The sequence below is a fragment of the Hyperoodon ampullatus genome (assembly GCF_949752795.1).
Source record: "Hyperoodon ampullatus genome assembly, chromosome: 6".
Lineage (NCBI taxonomy): Eukaryota > Metazoa > Chordata > Mammalia > Artiodactyla > Ziphiidae > Hyperoodon > Hyperoodon ampullatus.
This window is the reverse complement of record NC_136919.1, coordinates 43,530,013-43,555,952: the sequence shown is the minus strand read 5'-3', so window position 1 is coordinate 43,555,952 and position 25,940 is coordinate 43,530,013. Positions and strand designations below refer to the sequence as shown.

General features: G+C 40.2%; 1 protein-coding gene across 5 annotated transcripts in view; it reads left to right on the top strand.

Annotated features, from left to right (window-relative positions):
• Positions 1 to 25,940, top strand: part of NTRK2 (neurotrophic receptor tyrosine kinase 2) — a gene marked incomplete at both ends in the record, with an annotated part of 379,052 nt that overhangs the window by 207,549 nt on the left and 145,563 nt on the right. For 2 of the 5 annotated variants that reach the window (XM_079706398.1, XM_079706397.1), the window contains one exon: positions 6,425 to 6,613. In XM_079706398.1, coding sequence (XP_079562524.1) covers positions 6,425 to 6,613 — 189 coding nt within the window. Of the gene's footprint in view, positions 1 to 328; positions 377 to 6,424; positions 6,614 to 10,416; positions 10,446 to 25,940 lie in introns of those variants that run through there. The other 3 variants (XM_079706399.1, XM_079706396.1, XM_079706400.1) reach the window with 3 other exon arrangements.

The window sequence follows — 25,940 nt, the reverse complement described above, 5'->3', positions numbered from 1 at the left end:
AGTTCCCTGTTTGATGATTCGATACTTAGGGAGAAGAGAGACAGTGAGAAGGAAAATCTGCTCAGTGCCTTTAACCCTAGGTTTGGGCCATTTTTCTCGAAGACAAGCTCTTGCTGTCTCTTATCTTATTCCAACCTCCATGTTCTCAGGATGAGAAATAAATCTTTACACAAAAACCCAAGGGTTAGTTTCCAGGTGTTTGAGGGGAAGCTTCGGTCCCCAGTGGAGCTTTTTGGGGCAGTTTGTTATTTCACTAGGGACAGTGCTGAATGCTTCTGGTTTAAGCTTCTGTTTCGAAGTTTATTTTATGTTTTGTTGTGGTTTTCAGATTTCTCATGGTTTGGATTTGGGAAAGTAAAATCAAGACAAGGTGTTGGTAAGTAGTTCCTCCTTCTTTGGATAAGTAATGAGTTTGTGTTGTTTAATTAGGATGAAACTGCTTTGACTCTCTTTATACTTGTTGGTCCTTGATTCTTTTTCTGTATTCCCGGTTTCTGATTTGCTGAAGAAAGAGGCCTAGAATTTTCCAGAAAAGGAATATTGACTTTAGTAAATGGTTTTGTATTTTTGGCATCACCTTGTTTGTATCATATGGGGGAGTGTTAACTGTCATCCAGATCTAGCTTGTTGCTGCATTTTTAAGAAGGTTAAGGAAATAAAATTCAACTACACTCCAACTCCATGTACAGCAAACATTTGGCTGAATATTCAAGTCTGGGCAAGTTCGGATCTTAACTTTCTTCCATTGGCCAACATGTAATAAATTTCTGAATTGGGAAATCAGCTGTTCATTTATGACCACTTCTCTTTCAAAGCAAGACTCTAACGTCCAGACGCTATGATTTGTGCTTGATTGCATTCTGTTCCTTGCATTCAGACTATGTGCTGGCAATTGAAAGGCAGAGTTTGTAGCTATGAAATGAGTGCAGATAATGTAACTCATCACTAGGACTGGAATCAGGTGTGATCTCCCGGGACCTCCAATTTGTTCAGTATTTTCTATGGGTACAGAGACAATGAACAGGAATTGCTTAGAAGGCATGAAAAAACAAACTGTCTTTACATCTTGCCTGTGTATTTCCAAGATCTGGCCCCATCTTTAGTATCTGTTGGTTAGTATTTATTTTGGTAGCAAGGTTGGCTATAGGGAAAATTGTAAAATAGAGGAAGTGTACCAGGGTCATGGAGCCTTCCAGTTCTGAGCCATCCGCCCCATACGTGTTCATCCCATCCATACAAGGAAGCCTGTTTCCTTTCTCTTTTTGAGCCCGATAGCAGACCTTTCCTATTGGACAGCCTTTCTCAGTGTTAGTCCAGTGATCCAAAATCACTGAACCCAGAGGTGGCAGACTGAGCCAGAGAGGGCCTGAAGGGGGAAAGTCACCCTGACCCTTAGCTAGCCCCAGGAATTCCAAGACTAAAGCTCTTAACCAGCAAAGAGAAAGTGGAGTGTGGCAAAGTTGCAACATTAAGCTCCACCAGCTCAGGACTTGTCTGTGACTCCCCAGGGACGAATTTCAGATCCAGCTGATCATAGGCACTTTGCCAAGATAGCAGAGAGATTGTCCATACAATCTTGAAGGCACCCTGTTCCAAGGCTTTGTGCTCACTCTGTATGTGGTGGTGAAGAGGGGAGTTGGGTGACAAACTCTCTCACAACAGCGCCATGAAATGGGGTCTTCCTTCCACTAAACAGCAAATCGGTGCAACCATGTAAATGTTTTGCTTTGTTTTTGTTTTAAATTTTTTTGAAGTAATATATATTTTTTTAAAACAGAAAAGAATAAAACAAACAAATGAAAACACCATTTATCCCTGTACCCAGAGAGTGTTTGTTAACATAGAGAAAAATTATACATCCATAAGATTTTTCAAAAATTAACAGTACAGAAATGTAAATATTAAGCAATGTCTCTCTTACCCACCTCCATGGTTTCCCCCCACCATCTCTCTCCCAAGAGATGTACCTATCACATATTTCTTATGTCCTTACAAAGAAAATAAATTTTATGGCATATATAGTTCCTTTGAAAATGTATACACCATACTCTTACTCTATCTCCCCTTTAAAAATAAAATTAATAGTTAACTATACTTATTGGCATTTTACATGGTGCAACCATGTACATGTTTTCTAGGCCAGTTTGCTCTGCAGAGAGGCAATTGTTCCTGGAAAGCTTCAAAAACTGGGCTTCACCCTTTTAGGCTACAGCAGAGGGAATTCTTCTCCAGAATTGTTCTTTCAGCTACAGTTCATCAGAAGTGCCGCTGCTTCAAAATGTAGGTTTTATGATTTTTCAGCTGTGGTGAGGCCACAGGTCTGGAGACGACTGCCACTGAAAATATCATTTGTTACCCACAGATCCCAAGAGAAGAGGGCAGGCCATGCTACAGTGGGAACCATGGTGCTGAAGGGGTCACAGGGTCCATCAGGAGGCAGAGGGAGTAAGGGGAAAACATAGACAAGAGCCTCTATTGTAGTTTCTGCAGAAAGGAATGGGCGAGTCAGGGTAAGCAGGTTTAGGACTGGCTGGGTTGAGTAAGGTCAGTGGGCTCTGGGATGTAGGGACAGTCCCCAGTTGTCTTATACCTGGCTCTGGGGCGATGGGGCAGGTAGATAGCGGCCTGGAGTGTGAGAGCCTGGTAAGTAATGCGGTTGGGGGCATAGACTGTGGATTGGTCAGTTTGTATATGAAACGTACTCTCATAGGCAAGTACTTTATTATCTCTAGGAATTGGCAGTCCCTCCTCTGTCACCAAAGCTTCAGATGTTGAAGCATCAGAATACAGAAAATAAAAGACATGGTTAATACAGCTATTTAAGAACAATAATCTGTCTCTCTCCTTGAAAGCATGTTGGTCTTGAGAGAAGGAAACTCTTTCTCCAGATGACCTACATCAATTCTTATCAGGGAAAAAAGTCTCAGTCGGGCTTAAAAATGTCTGTAAAGTCATTTATGCAGGATATGTTACTGAGCAGCTCTGGTAAAAGAAAAATGCCTCTTTGCATGTGAGACATATTAAAATAAAAATGGGCTAAAAATGTTTCCAGGCATAGCTCCTATTTGTCAGCTCAGTAATTAGAACTATGTACCCCAAACTCAGCAAGCTGCACATACCCAGCAATTTTAAACTTTTTGTTAATATTATATGACATTTTTTTCAAGTCCTCCTATGAATTTCTCACCCGCTGTGATGTGCCCCTGACTCTTCTTCTGTCTGTCTTTTTGGGGTGTTTTCCCCACGTGCACAGACACATAACGAGACATCCATGATATGCACAGACAGGCTGCTGTCAAATTATATAGACATTCATCTTCCCCCCTGAGAGCTTTCCCCCTCTGCAGCTTTGCTGTGCTCCATTCGATCAAAATGTTCATAGAAGAATGGTTGAATCTCTGCAACCTTGCCAGCTGTATCAATCTTCCAGGATTTGGAACATCAATAATGAAGAAAACAGCACTTGAATTAACATTCCACTTGATAAATTGTTGAGGTTTATATGTTGCTCAGATTTGTCAACAGTGACCTTCTGGCAAAATGAAAAAGCTTTTGAAAGATTACCTCTGGTGCTTTATACTGCTTCTGTGCTTAAAAAATTTTCCCCCAAACAGAGAACCTCTCCCCTTGGAATCTGTTACCTCAGAGTTGGGGGTTTTACTCAGTGAGGCCACAGGAAGGAAAGGGTGTCCTCTGGTGATGGAGAAGCAAAGAGCAAGTCCCTTGGTTGAACTCTTTAAGTAAGGCTCCACTGTGCACATGGCAGATGCTTCAGAGCCCGAATTCCTGGAGGAATTTCAACATTGTCTTCTAAGTATCATCCTCCTCCAAAATGATTGAATGTTATGGGAATGTGGATAGCCTGTCCTGGGCCAAAAGGGAATCAGAGGAAAAGCAACTGGGATCAGTGCGTTTCTAATTGTTGCAGGGAATCCAGAAGCAAATATCGCTGGCCTTCTGACAGCATGTGGAGTGTTTGAACATGACAACTCTTGCATTTCTGGGGGTAAATGTGAAGCCTGGAATCTGTTGAGAAATGTGTGGCCTCTACTGTACCCTTCCCGGGGAGCTCAGACGGTAGCGTGCTTTGGTCACCTCGAAGGAGGGGACAGCTGCACTGGGACTGGAGCAAGGGAGCCCATGATGGGAAGGTTTTATTGACAAGATGCAGAAAGCTTAGCATAACACATTTCCATTCTCCGCCTCTGGGTTTAAGCTCTGGGTGATCAGGGCCTGTCAAGAAGCAAATCATAAAACAGGGACGGTTAAGGATATTAGAAAGGACTTGTCTGTGTAGCTATTCTTGGCAGAATTTCCACTGTTTACTAACACTGGTGAGCTAGGCTCAAGAAGAATACAACTGGTAAGCTCGCCTTTGCTTTGAGTGTTCTGTGGCTTCTAAACTGGCTGTGTGAGGACTTGCTTGCAGAATTAAGCCAGAGTGTATCATTAAAAGCAACTTAAATACACATCCCCTTGAGAGAGTGCTTTTAAAAATTACCTATAATAGCAGTTGGCTGCCTCCTGCCTAGTTTAAGATTCAGCTCGCTGGGGAATGTCATTATCCTTACAAACTGTGATAATCCCCATATAAGAGGGAAAATGGATCTTGGAGGTTGGGGGATGGATTACTGTGATATTTCGTAGGGAATTCAAAAAAAGTATGATACAACAACTTTTGTTTCTATTGCTGTGCTTCTTACAGAAAAAGTAAAATGGGAGGAAGATGTAGAGATTTGCTGGAGGTGCTGAAACATCCTGGGGGGCTGGGCGAACACACGTGGTCTTGCTCAGGAAATAGCGATTAAGGCTTTCATTTCCCCAGTACACATTTTTCTTCTCCGAACACTGGATTTTGCCTTCTCATTGCCTTCCCTTTGTCTTTCCTCCATATCCTTTTCTTCCTGTCTTCCTCTTAGCTTATTATAGTAGCCCTGGCCAGTGGGAGCCTTCTGGAAGACCCTGCACCTATTCAGGATACTGTAGAATCCTGTGTACTATACTAGGGGGCTTTGTCTACTTTTCCTGTAGGGCGTGTCTGTCAAAAGCCACTGAGATCTTAATTGTTTGCAAGTTTTCAATGAATGTAGACCTTTATCTTTGTGAATGTATTTTTGGTTGCAAACATTATAGGTCAATGGTTGAATTGTTTAGATAAGATACAGTAGACTGTATTTATGGGTATATACGTTCTGAGACTCTGGACTGGAAAGTTTAAATCTGGTATGAAAAGTGTTATGGTTATTGCTTTAGTATAAAGACATCCATGTAATGCCACTACAAATAATGTTATGGCTAAAGAAAAAACAGGGAACTTTGCCATGGGGTTGGTCCATTATTGCTGTGAAAGTATTTTGCGTGCAAAAGTGGTGCCGCTGCTGAGAGAATATACAGAAAGTGGAGCATAGTAATAGGACAGGCCAATGCAATTCTAGTAGACCAGTTATTTGTAAGTTTATTTAGTAATACTTAGTAGCAATTCATACTCATGAAGCACAGTTTCATATCAGTAGTTTCATTCCAGTCTCAGAAAGTAACAAGCAGATACTATTTTGCATATTTTACACATGTAAGCAGATGTAGAGGTACAAAAAAGGTAAGTGACTTGTCCAAAGAGTGGTGAAAGGATCAGATCTTTGAACTTCTAGGACTGTACAACAGGAATCCTAGATTCATGCTGGGAGTTTCAATGAGAGAGTGTTCTAAAGATGTTCAGAGAACAGAGAGGAAAGCCGCATATTGAATTACAGGGAAGGAAGTAAAGAAATTGGAACCCTCACACATTGCTGTTGCAGATATAAAATATATAGTGCAGCCACTTTGGAAAACAGTTTGGCAGTTCCTGAAAATGTTAACCATAAAGCTACTGTATGACCCAGCACTTCCGCCCAAGAGAAATGAAAACATATATCCACACAAAAACTTGTACACGAATGCACATAGCTACATTATTCATAATAGCCAAAAATTTTAAACCACCCAAATTTCTATCAATTGATGAATGGATCAACAAAATGGGGTGTATCCATGCAATAGAATATCATTTGGCAATAAAAGGAATAAAGTAATGACGCATGCTACAACGTGAATCAACCTTAAAAACGTTAGGCTAAGTGAAAGAAGCCCCAAAGATCACGTATTATATGATCCCATTGATATGAAATGTCCAAAATAGGTAAATCCATACAGATAAAAAGTAAATTTGTGGATGCCCAGGGCTGGAAGTGGGGAGAATGGGAAGCGACTGCTAATTGAGATGATAAAAATCTCCTAAAATTAGATTGTAGTGATGGTTTCACAACTCTTTGAATATGCTAAAACCCACTGAATTGTACACTTTAAATGGGTGAATTTTAGGTATGTGAATTATAGCTCAACAAAACCATGAAAAATTACAGGAGAATATGTATTTTTCCAACTCCAGGCCCAGCCTCAGTTATCAGCAATGATGATGACTCTGCCAGCCCACTCCATCACATCTCCAATGGGAGTAACACTCCGTCGTCTTCAGAGGGTGGCCCTGATGCTGTCATTATTGGAATGACCAAGATTCCTGTCATTGAAAATCCCCAGTACTTTGGCATCACCAATAGTCAGCTCAAGCCAGACACATGTAAGTACAGCTGTTTATACTTATTGGCCCATTTGCTGCATAGCTGTATCAAGCAGCATGTTTATCAGAGTCCCTGACGAGGATGACTGAGGGGAGGGTACAGTGTGAAATGTCTGAGGATTCTTGGGGCTTTGAGCCCAAGGAATAGATCATTTAGTTTGTTGATTATGGAGTTCTCAGGGTGTGTCTCCTGTTAGGACTGGAACTGTGGGCAGATACTGACTTCTCTTGAGATCCATTTTCCAAAACCATTGGTCAACATGAAGTTGGAATCAAGGCATGCTTATCTTGAAAAAGATAGACAGAAACCAGAAGTGTCATTAGAATGCACATACATCAGTTACAGAAGACAAGCAATTGGTGGGATTTAAATTTGGTTTATTGAAAGTCCTTAAAATATACACTAATGGTAGTCAGGAATGCTCTGTGTTGCACACAGGTGGTATCAATTTAGGTAGTTCTGTTTTCTTTGTTCAGTCCTAGTTCCCAGTATGAGGCTTGTTGTGATGTCACAATAGCAAAGGGACATTACAACAGATGGTCCGCCTGTTAAGTACACTGAGTTATATTTCTTAGAACCAAATTAACCCACTAGCCTCTGTTGGGAAACTTGGAATCTTTCTCTTATCCTATCTTCTGAGCCAGTGCTCAAATATAGAGACTGGAACACAGCCTGAAGGACAAGAAATAAAGTCACAGTAGACAAACAGGCTTATGCCACTGGAACTCCAGGCCTTCCCTTACACATGAATAAGGGGCCATGAGGACTAGAATATCAGGTGGCTAAGGTCCCGGGGGTTCTCTGGCACTGACAAGTGGGTACCTTTTGTCTATCTGCATGTTCTTGCCCCATCTTAAATACTGTTCTCCTGCCCTGTCTCAGGTAAGGTAGGACTATTTCAAGGTTACATGTTGGGGACTGACTTTCCATTGAGAATGCTCATGGACAAGGGGACTTAGCAGTGAGTATCTTTTCAAATATAAAGAAACATCTGTAATTTCCTCCTATTCATTCAAATTTATCCTGAGGAATGTTTAACAATTGATTTGAATTAAATCATTAGGGTGAACAGTATTACAGTCTTGTAATGTGTGAGACTGAACCTCAACATAGCTTTCAGTTGAGTATGTAATATGACAAGATAAATAGAATAGCATATGTGAAGAATATTGAGCTCCTTGAAATAAAAGGTATTCTTTGAAATCAAAGTATTATTAATTCTAATATTATTATTATGGTGTGAACATGATGTGTGGAGGTTTGCTTAAAATGTGCACTTTGTTGAGATAAGCATCCTCCAATGGTTCCTGAAATGCCCTGCATGTGAAACAGTCAAATACTGAATAAAGCAAAGCAAGATAGTGTAATGAGAGATTCTGTCATCATTTTGATTGTTCTCCCTAGGAATAGAGTACTTTGACATCCCTGTCACTACCACCAGCACCGGGCTGTATGATGTACTTTAGTTAACCTGAGACTGCATTAAAATTGAAGTTGACTAAAATCAACCTGTACTCAAAAATTTGCTTTTCTTTGTCAATGGAGGAAAGATAAAGCTGAATAATCAAGTAGGTAGCATTAGCCTAACAAGTCCAATAAGAGAAAATGAACCAATGAGCAAGAAAGCAAACAAATGAGAACCTATAGAATCAAGTGAGCTAGATGGCTTCTGAGTCTGTGGTTCTTTCTAGAAGTGCTTTCTTCCCTTAGAAATTCCACAAGAAAATTTCCAAAGGTCATTTCCTTAATCTAGAGTTCATAGAAGTTTTTACAAAGGTTTTGGATTAGACATTTTGGTAATTTTGGAGGAGTCTTGGTTTTGTGGCTCAGCCACTCCCACTTAGAAAGAGTTGGAAGAAAGTTGAGGAGACCTGCAGCTTCCCCTCAGCTTCTGCCCTCTACCAGAGGGTGCCAGAACATTGATTGTTTGGTTGTTCCTTATAAAGTCTTTTGGGTCCTTCACTCAGCAGTCCTTACTGGCTCAGTGTTCTCAATCACTTAGTATCTTATCTCAGAAGAAATTTTCTTTCTTCCAAACATCAAGCCATATGCTCTTTCATGATTTTAAGAACACTTAAAATAACACATCTTCCATAAATCCTTTTTCAAAGAAATGGGAATGAAGAAGCAATTTACTTCTCTCATTCCCTCTACCCTTTCTTAAATGTCATCCTTTACCCCATACTTTTTACCTTTATCGTCAATGTATCTGTTGCCTTTTGTGAAGTCCTGAGTATGACCACTCTGGTGTATGTTTCTCTAGTCTTGATTAGGTTAGATTGTAAGCTCCTAGAGAGCAGAAACTATACTTGTTGAGCTACTTCTTCATAGCATGGGACATGATGTGCCTTTGATGTTGGCCAGATGTTGACCAGATATGGCTATATATTGCTGAAATATTAATTACTAACAGACTTGTAACAAGTATAGAGGACCTTTTACATTGAGCCATTTACATTGGGTCCTTTCCTATTAAATTTGCCTGCATAGACTTTGTTTGTTAGATGTATTTTTAACAACATGTTAGCCAGTTTAAATAGATTTAGATAGCAAATTTAGCAGAAATAAGCCTTTAACAAAAAATCCTTTCTTTTAAGATCCTAATTGTAGACATTCAGAAATTTAAATATTTCAAAATGCATAGATCTGATGTACAGAGCGATCTGTTGCTATAGACCCATGATATTTTGGGAGTTTAGCTTTCAGTTAAGTTATTCCCATCAAGTATTTTTACAAGCAATCTCTAAAGAAGGGCTCTTCCAAGAAGTTGGATAGGTTACATCTGAAAAACAAATTTAAGAAGCTCTCAGAAAAAGTATGGAATTTTTCCCATGTGCTTAAAGCAAAATATCACATAGACAGTATACCACCAAGCTCTGGATCCATCAGAGGCTTGGGTCACAAACCAGCACTTTTACTTCTCTTTCCTAAAGCTGCCTGCTATTCAAACATGTTGGCTTTATATGTGTGCTCTTACAAACAGTGATCCCCGCTTATTTCACTGAATTGTAAGAATCTAATGTAGAAGGTGAAGTTCAATTCATTACTTATTTATTGACTACCCACAATATTCCTACAATACTAAGAATTGGAAATTCGGTCATAATGATGGCATGTTCCTTGCCCTCAGGGAGTCTCCTTGGGGAGGCCAGTGGTGAAAGACTTCATCGTATAATCACAATGCACTATGATAGCATAGCTTAGAGCAAGGATCCTAAACCCTGACAAGGATCAGGCAGGTCAATATGAGAAACAGGCTAGATCAGAAAGATGATATGGTATAGTGAAGATCATGATGACATGTGGGCTTGGTATTACCAGATACTCCAATTTTTCCAGAGAGAGCAGGCATTTTATATTTTATGTGAATTCTCCAAGATTTAAAACGCTGGGTGGAACCAACAAAATACATCAGCACAGTCAGATTTGGTCCACAATCCACCAACTGTTTGTGACCTTAAAGATCAATGAATACGTACACCTTATTTTAAAGACAATGTTCAGAAATGGCTCATCCAAAAGTAATACAGCCTCCCTGCTTGTGTAGCTTTGCTCTAAAAATAGAACAACAAACAAACAAAAAATCATGATTAAACCGTATTTCTTTAAATGATGTGTAAGATCATTTGAGTGAAGGATGATGATAAATTTTATCCCCCTAAGTAATTTTTCACTCTCAGGAGCTATGTGAGGTTTTCATTTACAAAGTCCAGAGGTTGTTTTCAGGATTTTAGAACAATCTGAACAGGGCTGAATTGCTCCTGAGCACTTTCCAATAGCAAGTCTGTCTACTTTATTGCAGGGCCCAGAGGTTCCCCCAAGACCGCCTGATAATAATTTGGTATTTGGAGGCTCCTGTGTCACTGCAGGAACTAAAGGAGGCTAAATCCATGCCTGATGGAGGAGAAGAGTTCTATGGTTATCTGCAAATTCTGGCCAGACAACATCTTGACGTCACTCCTTAGCTTCCAAAACCTAGCCAAGCAAGAAGTTGCCTTCCCAAGAGAAAGCAGTGTGCTCTAATGACTAAACCCTCAAAGTGCTATGCCACTCTAACTATAGACCCATCTCCTCGATCAATCAGGATGGCAAGATGGAGCTGAGGAGCTCAGCAACATCAAGGCTGGAGTTGGTCTTTAATTCAACTAGTCTGTGTAGACGTGCCTGAAAACCACATCATCTGTCCGCACGGGGTGTTTTCCCAGTAGGACTGACCAACCCGGCTCAAGGGCAGCCGTGCTGCTATCCTCTCCTTGACTGCTAAGGACATTTTTGACAGGGTACAATGGAAACACACCTTCTGAGCTGGAAAAAAAAGAAAGAAAGAAGGAAAGAAAGAAAGAAAGAAAGAAAAAAAAAAAACCACTCTAACCAGCAAAACCCCCGAATCATCAATCTTGGGTTCTCTTGAAGGGTGGGAATGCGTTATAGCTTCCCCTGCAGGAAAAGCAAATGCCATAGACTTATTTTCATCCCTAGAATTGTGTCTTTCCTAGAGCAGCCTTGTAAATTAGCTAGGGTCCTAGGCAGAGGGCCTAAATTAAATGAGAATTGTCCTGAAATACATACTGTATGTGTTTGTTCTTACAGCGCATGCCCTCTATGTATATCTAGGGCTAGTAACTCTGTGGCAGATGCAGATAAGGAATTATGACTTTTTTCCACTTTAATTCCATTTCCAGTGAAATGGATGTTTATTGATTTCCTGCAGTGTGTGCCATACTCCAAGTATTATAGTTCACGTGTGTATATATGTTTGTGTGTGTGTTTTCCCATTGGTTACATGCTTATTAGGCAACTACGTAGATAAGCACAGATTCATAGACCAGCTAAGACTAAGGAGATTAAATATAATAAAGGGACGGAGTGTTTTAACAGTAGTTGAAAAGATCACACAGGACACCCCTCTTGTGCCCCTTAACTGCCATACCCACCCTTTCCTTGTGTTACCAACCAGGGGAGGGAATGGAAGTGGTATTTTTCACAGAACTGCAGAGGTTTTGAAAATGTTTGTAACATTACTTTGAGTACACATGAGCAAAAATTCTGAATCATATCCAAGACCTCAGGAGCTCGTTAGATCAAGGGATGAGAGCTATCAGAGGTTATCTTTGAACTTCAGTGCAATCTGTGCCCATGGTCCATTTTGATGGTCCACTTGGTGGAAGTAAAAACAGGCAGAAACAATTGCTATAGCACTTTCCTAGGTCCTTTGCCTACTAATTCTGTCTTTCAAAACTATGTTTTCTTCTAAGTATTTAATTGGCCAAACAATAACTGCTTTGGGAACTGTTTATATCCCTTTAAAGGCCATGGCCTGCACTTTAAAAATAACCTAAGTCTATTTTGCCCAGCATGAGTGTTAGGGGCGAGAGAATGCAGTTATTTTAGGAGCCTTAGAAATTGCTTCATTTGTGGCACAGTGGGCTGACGACTTGTATCATGGGGGTCTTCATGGCACATTGCTCAGCCTCTGTAGGTCCCAATCCAATTCTATCTCTTGGTGCCATAGTCCCCCATTGCCAGCTATAACAGCTTGATACTATATTCTCCTTTCAACTCCAGAGGAGATGGTAAGAAGCTATCAAATAATGCTTAAAAAAGCAACTTGAGTTCCCTCGAAGAAAGGAAACGAATACATGCTGCACGATTACATTTAAAACGTAAGCCATGTTACAAACTCCACTGAGAAGGAGATTTGTTAGGAAACCAGTTTCAAGCACATTTACAACTAAGTAAAATAAGAGACATCATTCTATTAGCATTTGACTGCTGGGTGATATTGTTATCAAAAAAGAAATACCACCCGGTTACAGGGTACCTAGACCTCTTAGAGAAAACAGTCCATCTTACATTTAATGACTAAAAGGGAAAAACAATTATGGATTTAGGTCAGGGAGACACTCACAATGATATTCTGATTTTACTTCCACATTATCGGCCAACCAAGAGGGAATTATGCACCCCTCACACATCAGACAGTTCAGTCTAGTTTCACCAAATCATCAGTGATGTGCTGGAAGCATGCAGGCAGATGCAGGATGCTACTGCATTTCTTCTGGGTATTTCCCAACACCCAGCCCAACTGGAGAGTGGATACCAGCATGATGAATTTATCAAATGCACCCCCATTTTGGTATATGGTTGGTCACTCTTGCACGTGCCAACAGACTGGGGACCAGGACCAGCTCAGCAAACACATATGCAGAGGAACCTCTTATGTTGCTAAGCAGCTCCTGCTACCCAGATGCTTTGAACACTGAGTGCTCCCTGTGGTTAAGGAGAAATGAAAGAATGGGAGTTTTTCTTGGATGCGATGCTCGCTCACAGTTCAATTCTTCATGGCAGCTAATGTAACAGAGTGCAGGTTTTCTCCTTGTGAAGTTTCCTCTGCCTTTCCTAATTCTGCCAGCCAGAGAGGGTAAGCCACCATGGTTGGGATCTTCTCGGATTAGTCACTATGCCAGCTCTCCTTATGAAGTACAGCTATGCTGCCTTTCATTCACGATGTTGTACTTGTTTATTTGTTTGCTGTTTTTCTTGGTAGTTGTTACTTCTCTTGAAAGGCATGTAAGATGAATTTGCTCCACACCATGGACAGGAAAGAATTGGAGAGAGATCTACTTAGTTCAACCTGATAACCAAGCACAAAGGCAGTCTCACTCCTTGAGCTCAGCCTCTAGGAGGAAAGCTGCTTCCTGAGATGGAGACAGCAGCCCAAAGAGTTCCTGAGTCCATGCTGCCCTCTGTCTGAGCCGGCTCCCTTTGGCTGAGATGATGCTGTGTGTTTCTGAATGCTTGGGCTCCCTCAGGGAGGGAAAAATTAGAAGGCAGCATCTCAAAGGAGAAGGACATGTCAGTATCACAATGACCTCCCCTCCATCCGCAGGGCTGAGGAGGTTCTTAGGCTGCAAAACTTTCAGTTTTAAAACTGGGACAGTCCTGGGCAAATGATAATGGATTGGTCACCCTAGTTGGTATAGCTCTGATGATTTCTGCTAGTAAGACAGACTTAAGTCCTCCTTACCCAGAATGCCTGCAGGTACCCTAAAATGCGATTCTTTAAAATAAATAATATAGGTTGTAGTTGGAAATTTGGAAAACGTAAGAAACAAAGATGAAATAAAAACTCATCTGTAATTCCAACAGAGATAATTGCTGATAATATCCTTTGGATATCCAACTTCCTCGTCTTGTGAGTCTCCTTTTAACCTCCTGTGATATAAAATCTAACCACTTGTACCCTGGCCTTTATTTGTACTGGGCTTTGTTCATATTTCTATAGTAAAGGTTTGTCTTGGGTGAATTGCGTTGGAAGGTCCATAGGAGGCTCGCTGGGTATATTATTGTCAGTGTCAGATTTTCTATTTGCTTGGTGATGCATAGGGATTAAGACAGAGCTGGGCTGGACTGGCCATGGCAGGTCGGGTTTTGAGGGACCGTGAATCCAGAGGAGCTTAGCTTTTCCAGGGTGAGGGTCACAGAGGAGACGAGCCTTGTGTTATGGGCCTGGAGGACTCAGGGAGCAAAAGGGTCCCGGATCTGCCAAGGCAGGCTGAGCGCTCCAGTTTAGGGTCAGCTCTCTGGATGGCTCCAAATGTAGTTGTCTGCTCAGCTGGAGCAGATGGTCAGTTTTTGCCCCCAGTTCTTCACCCCAGCTGGGTAGCTCCTTTCAGAGAACCAAGTGTGCTGGATCTGAAAGGGCCAGTCTGGTTACATCTGATATGGTTCTCACTATTTAGAGATGCCTTTTCTTCCACCCAGGATTCCTCGGCTGTGCAAGGACCTCTGATGAATTGGAATCTCCCCTTAATCATTCAGCCTCACCTAAACTTGGTGGAGTCAGTAGCCTAATATTCTCCAGTCTTCTCCTCATGAAATGCTTCCTCTTCTCATGTCTCAGGCATCAAGGCCTAAGCTGGGGTTCTGGCCAGGGGACTTCTATCAATAGTATGACATACAGGAGTATTTCATAGTTGGCATTTTGCACAGTAATATTAAAGTTGATAGGTTCTAAAAATGAGTTCAGAACACATATTTTCCTATGATTTGTAAGAGATTAGATTTGTGCGACTTTGAACCAAAGGGGGTGGGAAGAATTCTAGAAAGGAAACAATAACCTAATGCCTAGTTTCTCTATTATACTTATCAGTTACTATATACGTTATGAGTATGGGTAGACATCAACATTCTTTTTACCCTGTTGCTATAATTTAGCACGTTTATTTAACCATGCCATTGACCTTCTGAGTGCATTAAAGTAGAACCCAGGTTATTATGAGATAATGATGGCATTTAGACTAAGTGCCATATTCCTAATGTTCCAATAAGTGGTTGATATAGAGGGGACAGGATACCATCCCACACTATCTAATTATATCAAAAGAGCTAGTCTCCATGTTATGGAATGCTTTCATTAGAGGAGATTACATGATATATCTGCTTATAAAATAAGCAGAGATGACACCACTGAGTAGCCACCTCACATGTTTTCCTGAAAGAATGGTGGATTTTCAGATCCGTTTATACCCTCATACCCACTACCGATCCCCACCCTTGCTCCTGAAAGGAGTTTGCTTTTACAAGTGAGTTTGCTTTTACGAGTGAGTTGCTAATGAACAGAGAGAAGCTAACTGGTTACCCAGGGACATAGTCTTACTTTCTATTAATAGAGTACTCCGGCTAGCTGGACTAATTGGCCTCACATTGTCTCTATCCTGGCTTTACTTCCTCTGACCCATAAACATCAATTCCTTTTTTGCCCATCTCATTCTGTCATCTTCCCTCCTTTTCTCTATATATTAGGGTTCAGGAACCATGATGCTAATGATGACATTTCATCCTAGTTCCTAGCTCCATTAATGCCATTTCCTGATATCCAGGGAAGCAGTTATGATTCTGTATCACTGCTTAAGCCTTATTTTGAGAGGACCATTTTCTTCTTTTCCAAGTGCTGTTCACTTTTAGGATATTTCTCTCCCTCTTAAGAGCCTTTGTTTTGACTAACATAGTTTTGTGTACATATAAGGTTTTAGTTTTCCTTGAGTCCTACCTAGACCTTTATCAACATCGGTTTTGGAAGAGGAAAACTCTCATTTTCTTAGTAACATTTTGGTGATGGGGAGCTCTGCCTTAGATTCCTGAACTCCTGAGCTTTGAGGAGGAAGACAACGGCCAAGTAGCAAAGAGAGTGACCTTATCACTCACTTCCTGAGTCATGCGTCTCCTCTGGGCTTGTGTATACTCTCTGCTGTTTCCTGCACATTGCATCCCAAGTTTTAAATTAAAGTGGATCTTAGCCGGAATGGGGTCTAATGACTGATGCATGGGTACAGTCCTTGGTGTTAACAACCCAGGGCCTTCTTTTGTTCTTGTAGAAGAGATCTGTGTTTTCGAGAGCCAAGCTTCTGCATGGGGGCCAAGCTATGGGAAGGGGTTGTGAGGTTGGGGGTGAATCCATATGGTCTTCACACCTTCTGCCCACTTTTGGAAAGAGGGGGCTTGTGTGGATTGGTATGGATGACATTCCCCAAGGAGATCCTTCTGCTAACGGGCACCCAGTGTGGGCGTTAGCGTGGTCCTCTCTCGGAGGTCTCCCTGATTCCCCGTGAAAGCAATGAACCCCTTACCGCTTGCTGGGCACCTGCCTGCTGCTTTGCTGTGCTGGTCTCAGCAGCTCTGCCCTCTGATGCTGCACCACAATCTGCAGAGGTGGGAGACGGAGAGGTCTCTGTTGACTGCTACGTGTTGCTTAACTTTATTTCCCTCTCTTATGTTTGAAGAGAGTGGACCTGAAACATAACCTGCGTTCTTTTACTATGTTCAGAACCTCCAGGGCTTGTCCACACATATGTATAAATGATAATGGAGCTTGGAAATCTTTATTATACAGACATGCTGATGGAAATGAGATCTGTTGTATTGGAATTTGTGATGTAGTTGATCAGTCAGACCAAACTCGTACACTAATAAAGACAAGAGTGTCAGATTAATGGTCTCCGTTGCCTACTTTTTATCACCTACTAATAATTATTTTTACATAAACTTGAGAATATAATTCAGTGTTGGGATTCCTAAAAGCACTACAGACAGCCTCCTAGAAGTTGTGCCACTGATTCCCATTTAGCTCCCAAGCAGCCCCCTCTGCACCCAGCAGGGCCAGGATTAGGGTAATGTGGGGAGGCCCTCAATTAAAGTGCAGAATTTAAAGGGGCACCAACAACTCAGCCATCAAGGTAAATCATATTTCAATGCAATATTTTAAAAGCCAAAAATTAATGAAAGAAATCTATGAAGAAAATATAAAAAATTTTTAATTAAGACAGGATTGAGAGGGCGGGGATTAGGGTGAAGTGAGTGCTACAAATTCAAGGTCAAATACTGTCGTTATTTGAAATTTCAAGTTTTTTTCTTCATAGAGGTTTTTGTTAAATTTTATTTTTTTAATATTACATTAAAACATTATTCATAATGTTTTGATATTTTATATTAACTATAAATGTAATATAATCTTTAAAAATTGTGAGTCACTATATTGTACACCTGAAACTTATATGATATTGTACATCAACTATACCTCAATAAAAAATAATTTAAACAAATAAAGGGAAAAAATAAAACATTATTCATGTCGATTACTGAATTTGTGGTGCTCCCTTAAATTTTGTGCACAAGGCAAGAATCTCACTCCCCTCACCCTAGCTTGGCCCTTGACTCAGGCTCCTTTTGGCCAGGATCTTGTGTAAACCTCTGGCCTTTGCAAAGCTCTGTTTTGTATACATTAGCTGCTGGGTTGATTAGCTTTCAGTCTTCTCTCCTTTCCTGCATTCCTGGCCTAATTGTCCTTCTTCCCTCCATCCCATCTGCCTCTGGAGATACATTTCTCTGACTCCCTTTTGCTTAGCCAGCCTCAGCATCCCCGGCACTAACCATCCTGTGCTATCTGCTGAAATATCTGCATAGATGGGCACTCTCATCTTCTTATGGCCTTTTTTTTGTATGTGACTATCCAGAGTGAGGAATGAAAAAGACTGCCACAAAAAAAAAGAAAGAAGAAAAGAAAGAAAGACAAGAAAAGAGAGAGCAAGAGAGATTCTTTTAAAAAGGCAGAAAGGATAGGAGGGTCCGGGGATCTTCTTAGCAAATTTGAGAATTAATCTAGGGAAAAATTGGATAAAATTTTTAAATATAAGTGAAATTTAAAAATATATTAGATATTGCTTCATTTCCCCACATTTGGAGTTGTAGTGTTAGATTTGCTAAGTTAGAGATATATACTCTTTGAGATTTAAAATACTCCATTTTCACTTAGCCTATTCCTTAATGTCATGAGCCCCTTTCGTAATGTATGCATTTTTTATTATTTTAAACAACCAATATCAAATGCCTTTTATGTGCCAGGCCTTATCAGTTGCATTTTCACATTAAAAAAAAAAAAAAAAAAAAAAAAAAGAAGCCCTGTCAGCACTGCAGGATAGATATTATTACTCTGTTTTATAGATGAGAAAACTAAGTCTCGGAGAGCTTGAGAGGAAAAATAATGAACCCAAATTACAGCCCCAATGTGGGGGAGTTTCTGTTCAGTTCCCAGTCAGCCTCCCTGAAGTCTGGGGCTCTTTCCAGCTGAGTGCTGCTGCTGACCTTTTCCAAAAATAGCATGGAGCAATTTTGAAACTCTGCAAGAGGAATTGTAATGTTGGTGTTGTACCTTTCACATGGGCTTATCAAGGTAGGCTGAGGGTATTAACCTTCAAACATGCAGCCAGGGTCATGCCAGATGGCGGGGAGTGGGTTTATTCCTGGGGAGAAAGGAGCCAGTAGTAGGCTGACCCCGGGCCTAGTCTCTAATGTAAGGGTTGACACAGGGGTCACTAGGGAGGTCTTCTCAATGGAGTCGTTACCAGAAATACTAAATAATCATGAATAATAAACTCTTATTTTTATTTTTTGCTGGTTAAAATCCCTCTTCCTCCACCCCAACCCACTCTAAAATGTTGGCCTTTTTTGTTTTATTTCAGAAAACCCTAGGAAAAGAATCCTTTATCATAGATCTCTGACTCTTTCTTGGACACTTTCACTCCTCTGAGATAAGCACATCACTTTTCCTAGGTGAACTTGATGTCTATCTCTCCAAAGACAGAGTTCAAAGAGTACCAAGAGTTTTAGGAGCCAGATGAAGTGCACACATTTACTGAGGTTTGTAAACCAGTGTTGGGAGGGTTAAAGCACCCACAGCATCTGCCTGGGTCACCCTGTTCCAGGGAGACCAAGAGGACACAGGCTAATACTGCCTTCTCGATAACCATTCTACAGACAACCAATTTCAATGCCAGCCATGTGTGAACATCTTGTAGGACAGACAAGTCACTTTTCTGGCTTACCCTGTATGACTCATTGTTTTCATTTTCCATGCAAAGGTCTGTGTTTCCAAATTGCCTACTCGAAAGGGGTCAAGATTCTTATAGATATTTAGCCTTTAAGGAGTCTTTTTAAAAAACAGGAATCACCTTTGATAAGTGGCATTTCTTCCATGAGAAGAGCATGCATCAGGAGCTTCATAATGTCAGGGAGCTGATATTCTAAGGTATCTACTTTGTCACAGGGGCATGTACACCCACAGATTTGTAAGTGTGACTTCATGGTAATCTTGTAGTAAGTAGAGTAACACGTGCTCCCCCAAAACATCACATAACAATGCCTCACTGCGCATGATGAGTGCAGATGAATTAGAAATGGGGAGGTTAGCCAAAATGAATACATTCTTTTCTGACCCAATGTTTTACTCTCTTAATTATCTTAATAACTTAGAAAAGACCAGAGTTCGAGGGATGAATTATTCAGTTGCCGTTCAAAGGCCATCATAACAAATAAGGTTACAATCAAACTATTGTTTGTTGGAGATTTCTAGGCCCCCTAGACACCCATGCCTGTAACAGTACAAAGCTGTAAAGCTTGGACAGCCCTTTAGTGTTTGTGAAGATGCAGCCCGAGAGCGGCTTGGAGAGACTACAGAGGATCAGACTTCACACAAGTAGAGTTGAAATATTTCCAAAGAGAATTTGCTGCATCTTTTGCTTACCCTGGAATAAGTATTGTGTGTGTTTTGCTTGTACCTACCATTTGCCAATATGGAAAATTTTCCTAATGAAGTGAAATCAAACAAATCTCTGACTAATAATACTGTGTGAAATCTTTAACAAAGAAACTCCCAGATAGGGCAGCATAGAGGGGATGAGGATGAAAGTTCAGATTTGGTTCAGCATGTATAATCATATGTCTTTGTCGGATGATGAATGTGTATAATCAGGAAGTCACGTCTTACCCGGGAATTGAGTGGCAGTAGTCATCGAATGATATTGAAAATCGCAGATGGAAAGACTTATTGACAATTGTGTAAGTTTCTAACCACAGACTGTTCAATGGACAAACAAGTGCTTTAGCATCTCCAGCTCTTAGAACGGTACCCAGGACATTGCATAATAAACATGTGGTGAATAACTGAAGGAACACATGAATGGATAAGTGTATTTGCTGTGCTTGTAACTGTACTGTAGCTTTGGGAGAAAAATACATCTCTACTTCACCAGGCATCTGACATGGCTAATAAGTTAAATTCTCCTCTGATTCTGTTAGGAGCAGAAGTTAGGCAACCTTTCCATTTGAATTGCTGAATTTGGTTACCCTCTCTGGTCTGAAAAGAGCTCTTAGAGGTCTCTAAACATGGAAATATTTAACTCGTGATGGGTTAAGGCATACGAATTGTGATTTGGAAGGTACGGTAGCACAGGGGTTTAAAAGGCATTTAGAGGATAATCTTGTCATTCTAAGTATAACTGCAATGTCTCCATGAGAAAATGGCTCCCATTTCTAAATAATCAATGTGGAAATGGACTTTGGTAACTAGATTCATTTATGACTTGAGGAGTCCCTACGTATTAACAATATACCTGACACAATGAAATAGCTAAATAAATATTTTTTCACAAACACTTTTTATAAAGTTACCAAAATTCGAGAATTCCTAAACTCCACAATTTGAAGAGGAAAGTCAGTAGGAATTTGGCAAATTTTGCAATCCATATAATAAACAAAATGTCAAGGTGCCCAAATGGGGTCAGTTTAGACCCAGTGCTTCTGATGATTCTGTATCAAAACAATTAGAAACTACGATTACTTCAAAAGGTTACTTAAGAAAGTCAAGTTCACTAACTCAGTTAATTTTCTTCAGAGAAAATATGCTACTAGAATGCAAAGTGATAAGAATGCTAACTGTGGTATAACTTAGTATTCATAGTATAAGAAATTATTCGGATATTATTTCATTCCTGCCCGCAAGTTCTTAAGTTTCTTTTGGAATTTCACCTTATGTGATTTGATCTGTACCAAATAATGTGAGAAGAGATAATGGGATTTAAGGAGAGAAATGATTGAATCACCATGTCCCAATAAAAAGTGTTCAAATTGGATTTCACTACATAATGAATTCTGCTTCAACTTTCTTTGACATAAATAAGATTGGGTAAGGGAAACCAGAAGTAAATCAAATAAATTAATAAAAACTATCAGAGCTGCTTCAAATTTGTCCCCCAGACAGCGTCTGCTTATTTGTATAATAAAACCTGCTCTCATAAATTAAAACCTAGGCATGCCACATGGTTGAAAGCAAAAATTTAAGGAAAAGTTAGTACATTTTTGGGGCCTGATTAAGGTGCCTTCTGGTTTCATCAGTATCAATAGTCCCTTTGAAAACTGAAACCTGAAACCCAGAAGAACAAGGTTCAACTTTCAACTAGAATTTTTTTACAAAACAAGATTGGAGATATAGACATGCATGCAATATTGATGATTAGCTGTCCTTCATATTTTCTTAATTACACACAATTATTGAACATGAGGAAATTTTTTCATTTTGTCTAGATGGAGGCCGTGTCTCCATCAGCATAATATATCACGGTATTTGCGATTCTCGTGCAAAATTGAATTTGCATCTCTCCTGCCACTCACAGGGAGTTCATTATCTTACAGTACAACCACTGGGAAAAATGCAATTTGCAGTGTTTAATAAAACTGTGGTCTTTTCACAAGGCTTATGATGCTTGAGCAATTTGTTAGTCACAATTGATCACAGATGCTTAACACTAATTATATGGTGGATAGTGCCAGTAAGGATGATTTTAAATATTTATTTACTATATTTCAGTGCAAACAGGGTATTTTGCAACTGCACTGTTATTTGTGTTTCTCAGAGTTGAAGTGTTTTCTCAAAATGTTAAACATAAAAGATATGTCACAAAGCTAAACATACAATGTATGAAATATGTGCTGGATGTGGTTAAGAGGCAAGGAAACTGATGGGAAAAGCCTCTTCTCTTGCTTCCTGGTTTAGCCACGGACAGTGGAAAGAAATAGGGCATTGACTGTCCTGAAATGTGTCCCTTGGACTAACTAGTACTTTTTAACTCTCTGGGGTAGAGATGATCACTGCAGGCACTTTAAGCTACTCAGTTTGGAAATCTGTGATCTAATTAAGCCTCACTGATCAAAAATTATTAAGCATTTAAAATATGACCTCACTAATTGGAAAACTGAAAGGCCAGAAGCCTGTTTTCTGATGATCCCTTAAAAATGAGGTTCAAGTGACAAATCACTGAAAAGGAACTGAGTTCTAAATAGTGAGGTCGAGCCCTCAAAACGTGATCTTCAGCTATTAAACAGCTTTTTGAAGTATGGCTATCATACGTGCATGATTTCAGTGGCCCTAGATCTTTATATTTAAGATGCAATTTAAATTTGAACCACATCTGGTGTTCTTTGTGCTGTCATAAACCGAGTGTGTGAAATGAACTTGTAGTAGAAGTTATCCTTTATTTTTTTTGCTTTGAATAATCTAGAGAAGCATTATGTCATGCACTTATGAAAGTGCTAAGCTGAAAACATAAATAAGATTTAGCTTGGGCAACTTCAAAAAAAAAAATGTGTCAGGAGGACCTATTTCCTATGAGGTTTTTTAAACCCAGTATTCAAAATGGTTTTCCAACAGCAATTTTGAAGATGCTGTGCTTTCTTACATTGTTTCTACCAACAGATTACTTAGCCAGAAAGATGAGATCTTCAAAGAACTCATAACACACAGATGGGAAATGGGATTTATACTCGTTAGGGCAGCACTGTATGATTTTGTAGATGTTCGTGACTACTATGAAGAATTTGATGTGGACTCAGCTAACGCAGTTCACGGGCAAAGAACTTTCCACAGAGAGAAAGTTAAGGTTATCATACTTTATGAGGTTGAAGATTGTATCCCCATATTTTCTTTTAAAGGTAAAATTATAGTTTGGACCGTGGATCCTTGGGAAGTTGCTTTCCAAGCTTGTGGAGCTGTTGGGCCCCTAATCTCCAAATTGTCCCACATTTGATGGTTTGGAGAAAGGTAATTGCTACCTGAACACTATCTAGGCTTGGCGTTCAAGTTCAGCCTTAGTTATTATCACCCAAACCTCGTGCTACTGCCACCCCTGGAGCACCCGCTCCAACTTGGTGCCTCAGAATGTTTCAGACCAACTTTGCCTCAGTAACATGCACACATTTCTGTTTGTTCTGTCGCCATGCAGAGGCATCTGAGGCTGGTCACTGGAGTCTGGAGGCCAAATACCTTTCCCTGAATGTGTTGATTGAGAAGATTCCATCCTGTCTTTTCATCTCACCATCTCCCATGACCTTTATCTCAACACCTTCTCCTTGACCTGACCCTTCACCAGCTTGAAACCAGTTCTAGCTTCCAGGTTTTGCTTAACAGGCATTTTCTGGGCCACTGAGTATTTTTCACTGGGTAATATAAAAAGGAGACAGAGCGAGCCAGGAAGCAGATGTCTCTTGGGTGGTGTGAGTCTTTGAGAGTTGGAATTTGAAATCCCTGTCTGAAAGCAACAGTGAATGGGTGTAATTAGTCAGGCTGATGAAGGAGTAAACCCTGGTAAGCAATTTTGTTTGACTGGCTTAATGAAAAGCATTAGCTATCAGTTTCTGCCTAAATTCGCTGTGGGTAAAACAAGTGTGGGGTTTGAACAAAAGATAAAGATTCCACGTGGGTTTGGACTCTGTTCCTGAGAATAAGTTTTGCTTGGGCGGAAGGTATGTGGTTCATCCAAAACAAAACAAAACAAAACAAAAAAAATCAATGACTTGTGTCACTTCTTCACACATTTTATTTTAAGAGAATGGATCATATTTCAGGAAATGGAAGAGGTTCTTGCAAAGGCCAAAACTGGTATTTTGTAACCCAGTGTGTGTTGCTCATTTTCTTCTCATCCCCTTAAGCCAGGCATTTTCCCTAAGTTAGTTTTCAAGACAAAGGAATTTTTAAGGATTGACTTGAGGTTATCTCCCATCACCGTGCATCCTCCCCTGATGGTGTGAATCTGGCCAACAGCTGCCAAAGGCCTTGAGACCTATTCATCATCAAGTGACTAGCAAGAAATTAAGTGTCCCATGGAGGGGATGTTTTACTGCTGTCAAAGGAATTAAAAAATGATCCTCTAGCATCATTAATGACAGCTGGTAAAGCCGTGGAGCCAAAAGATGTGACATTCAAGAAGAAAATGGTTTGATATCCCAAAACAAAAATGGCAGTCTCTCTGAATCTTGACTGTAAGCTGTACTGAGCAACCTTCACAAGGCCAGACCAAATATATCAGTGATGTGTAAGCTCGAGTCCAGAGTGTGGTCCCAGATGCTGTTTCTCTTTCTGGACATCAACAGTCATTGCCTCTTGAGATATTAGGTAACCATCTCCAGCAAGATGGCAGTATCCATTCTCAGATTCGCTTTGTTATATACATTTCAGCTTTCTGGCTTGGATCCCAGTAGAAAAATCTCTTAAATTGGGATTGGACAGAAGGGCTGAATATACACTTTTTTTTTTCCTTAGGGGAAAGATTATTTATTAGTGTTACTTGAGGTCACAAATTATTTTCTTGATAAAGTGGGGGAAAAGAGGGACACATGATCTTGTTTCGTGTCCTATTTGCTTAAGATTCAAATTAATTTTACAAGAAGTGACAAAACCCATTTTTTAAGGTACATGGCTTCTTGACAAACCACAGAGTAGAACAGAAAACAAAATAAATTCTGCCTCATTACTTTCCAAGTAGTTAATAAGGCAAACAAAAGTCAGCCAGGACAAAGAAAGCAGAAGAAAATGTTATTCTTGGGTTCAGATGTTACAGAGGAACTTAACCAGTTCTAGAAAGGGATGAGGAAAGGAAACTTTTTTGAGACTTACCATGAGCTGTTTCCACGTACATTATCTCAGCTAAAGTTCAGGCAATTTCTTATGGATGAGGAGAATGAGACTTGGAGAGTCTAATAAGACTCATGGTCTAGGTAGAAAGTGGCAGAGAAAAGACAAAAACCCAGCTTCTCCCACCTCAAATCTACCTGAACACTTCTGTCTCCACCACTCATCACCAAGCACCTGGCCGCCAACCCTACAGAAATCCCTAACAGATGGGGCCCCATCCTTAGAGAGCCACACACTATGAAACTGACCTGACCCCAGACACTCCAACCATAGTAGTGGAAGGTTGAGTCCATTATCAGGACAAATCATGGGTTACAAAATTTGCTTTGGTTGAAATCCTTGAGAAGCTCAGCCTTTATCTGCAGGCTGATTGCCTCATGGATGAACTTTCTCCGTTTGTTACCACTGATAGCAATTACTTTTTTAAATGGCTCTTTTAAAACATTTTTCCCTTCTTTAATTCCAAAACACCCTTGATGCTTTAAGCAGGACCCAAAACATTTTTGTATTTTGAATTTGTATATAACTTTAACATATCATTGGGGCATAGTCTAAGGGTATAACTTTTTCAGCCCATTGCCAGGAGGAAACAGCTGTCCTTATAACACCATCATTATTGCTATTATGGAGACAGTGGCATCAGGAAGATTTGGACTTTAATCCTGGCCTCCCACTGTTGCTCTTGTGTGACTTCGGGCAAGTCACGTAACCTCAATCAGCCTCAGTTTCCACTCTGTAAAATGATATTAACATGATAAAAAATACTCATGGCTACTCTCTTGGGGTGCTCATTAAGATCCAGCTGCTGTGCTAAGTACTTTGCCAACATCATCGCAGTATGCACAAAATGAGGATAATAATGCCCAGCAGGTCTGATTCTTATGCATCTTCACTGATTTGGAATGCATATAATGCATCTAGTATATTATGCACAGCTCATTGTGGTTAATAGATGTCAATCGTGCTCAGTAGACGTTCTCCTGTGTCTCCCTTTCCTTCTCTACCTCAGCTTGGGTCACATTAGGTCC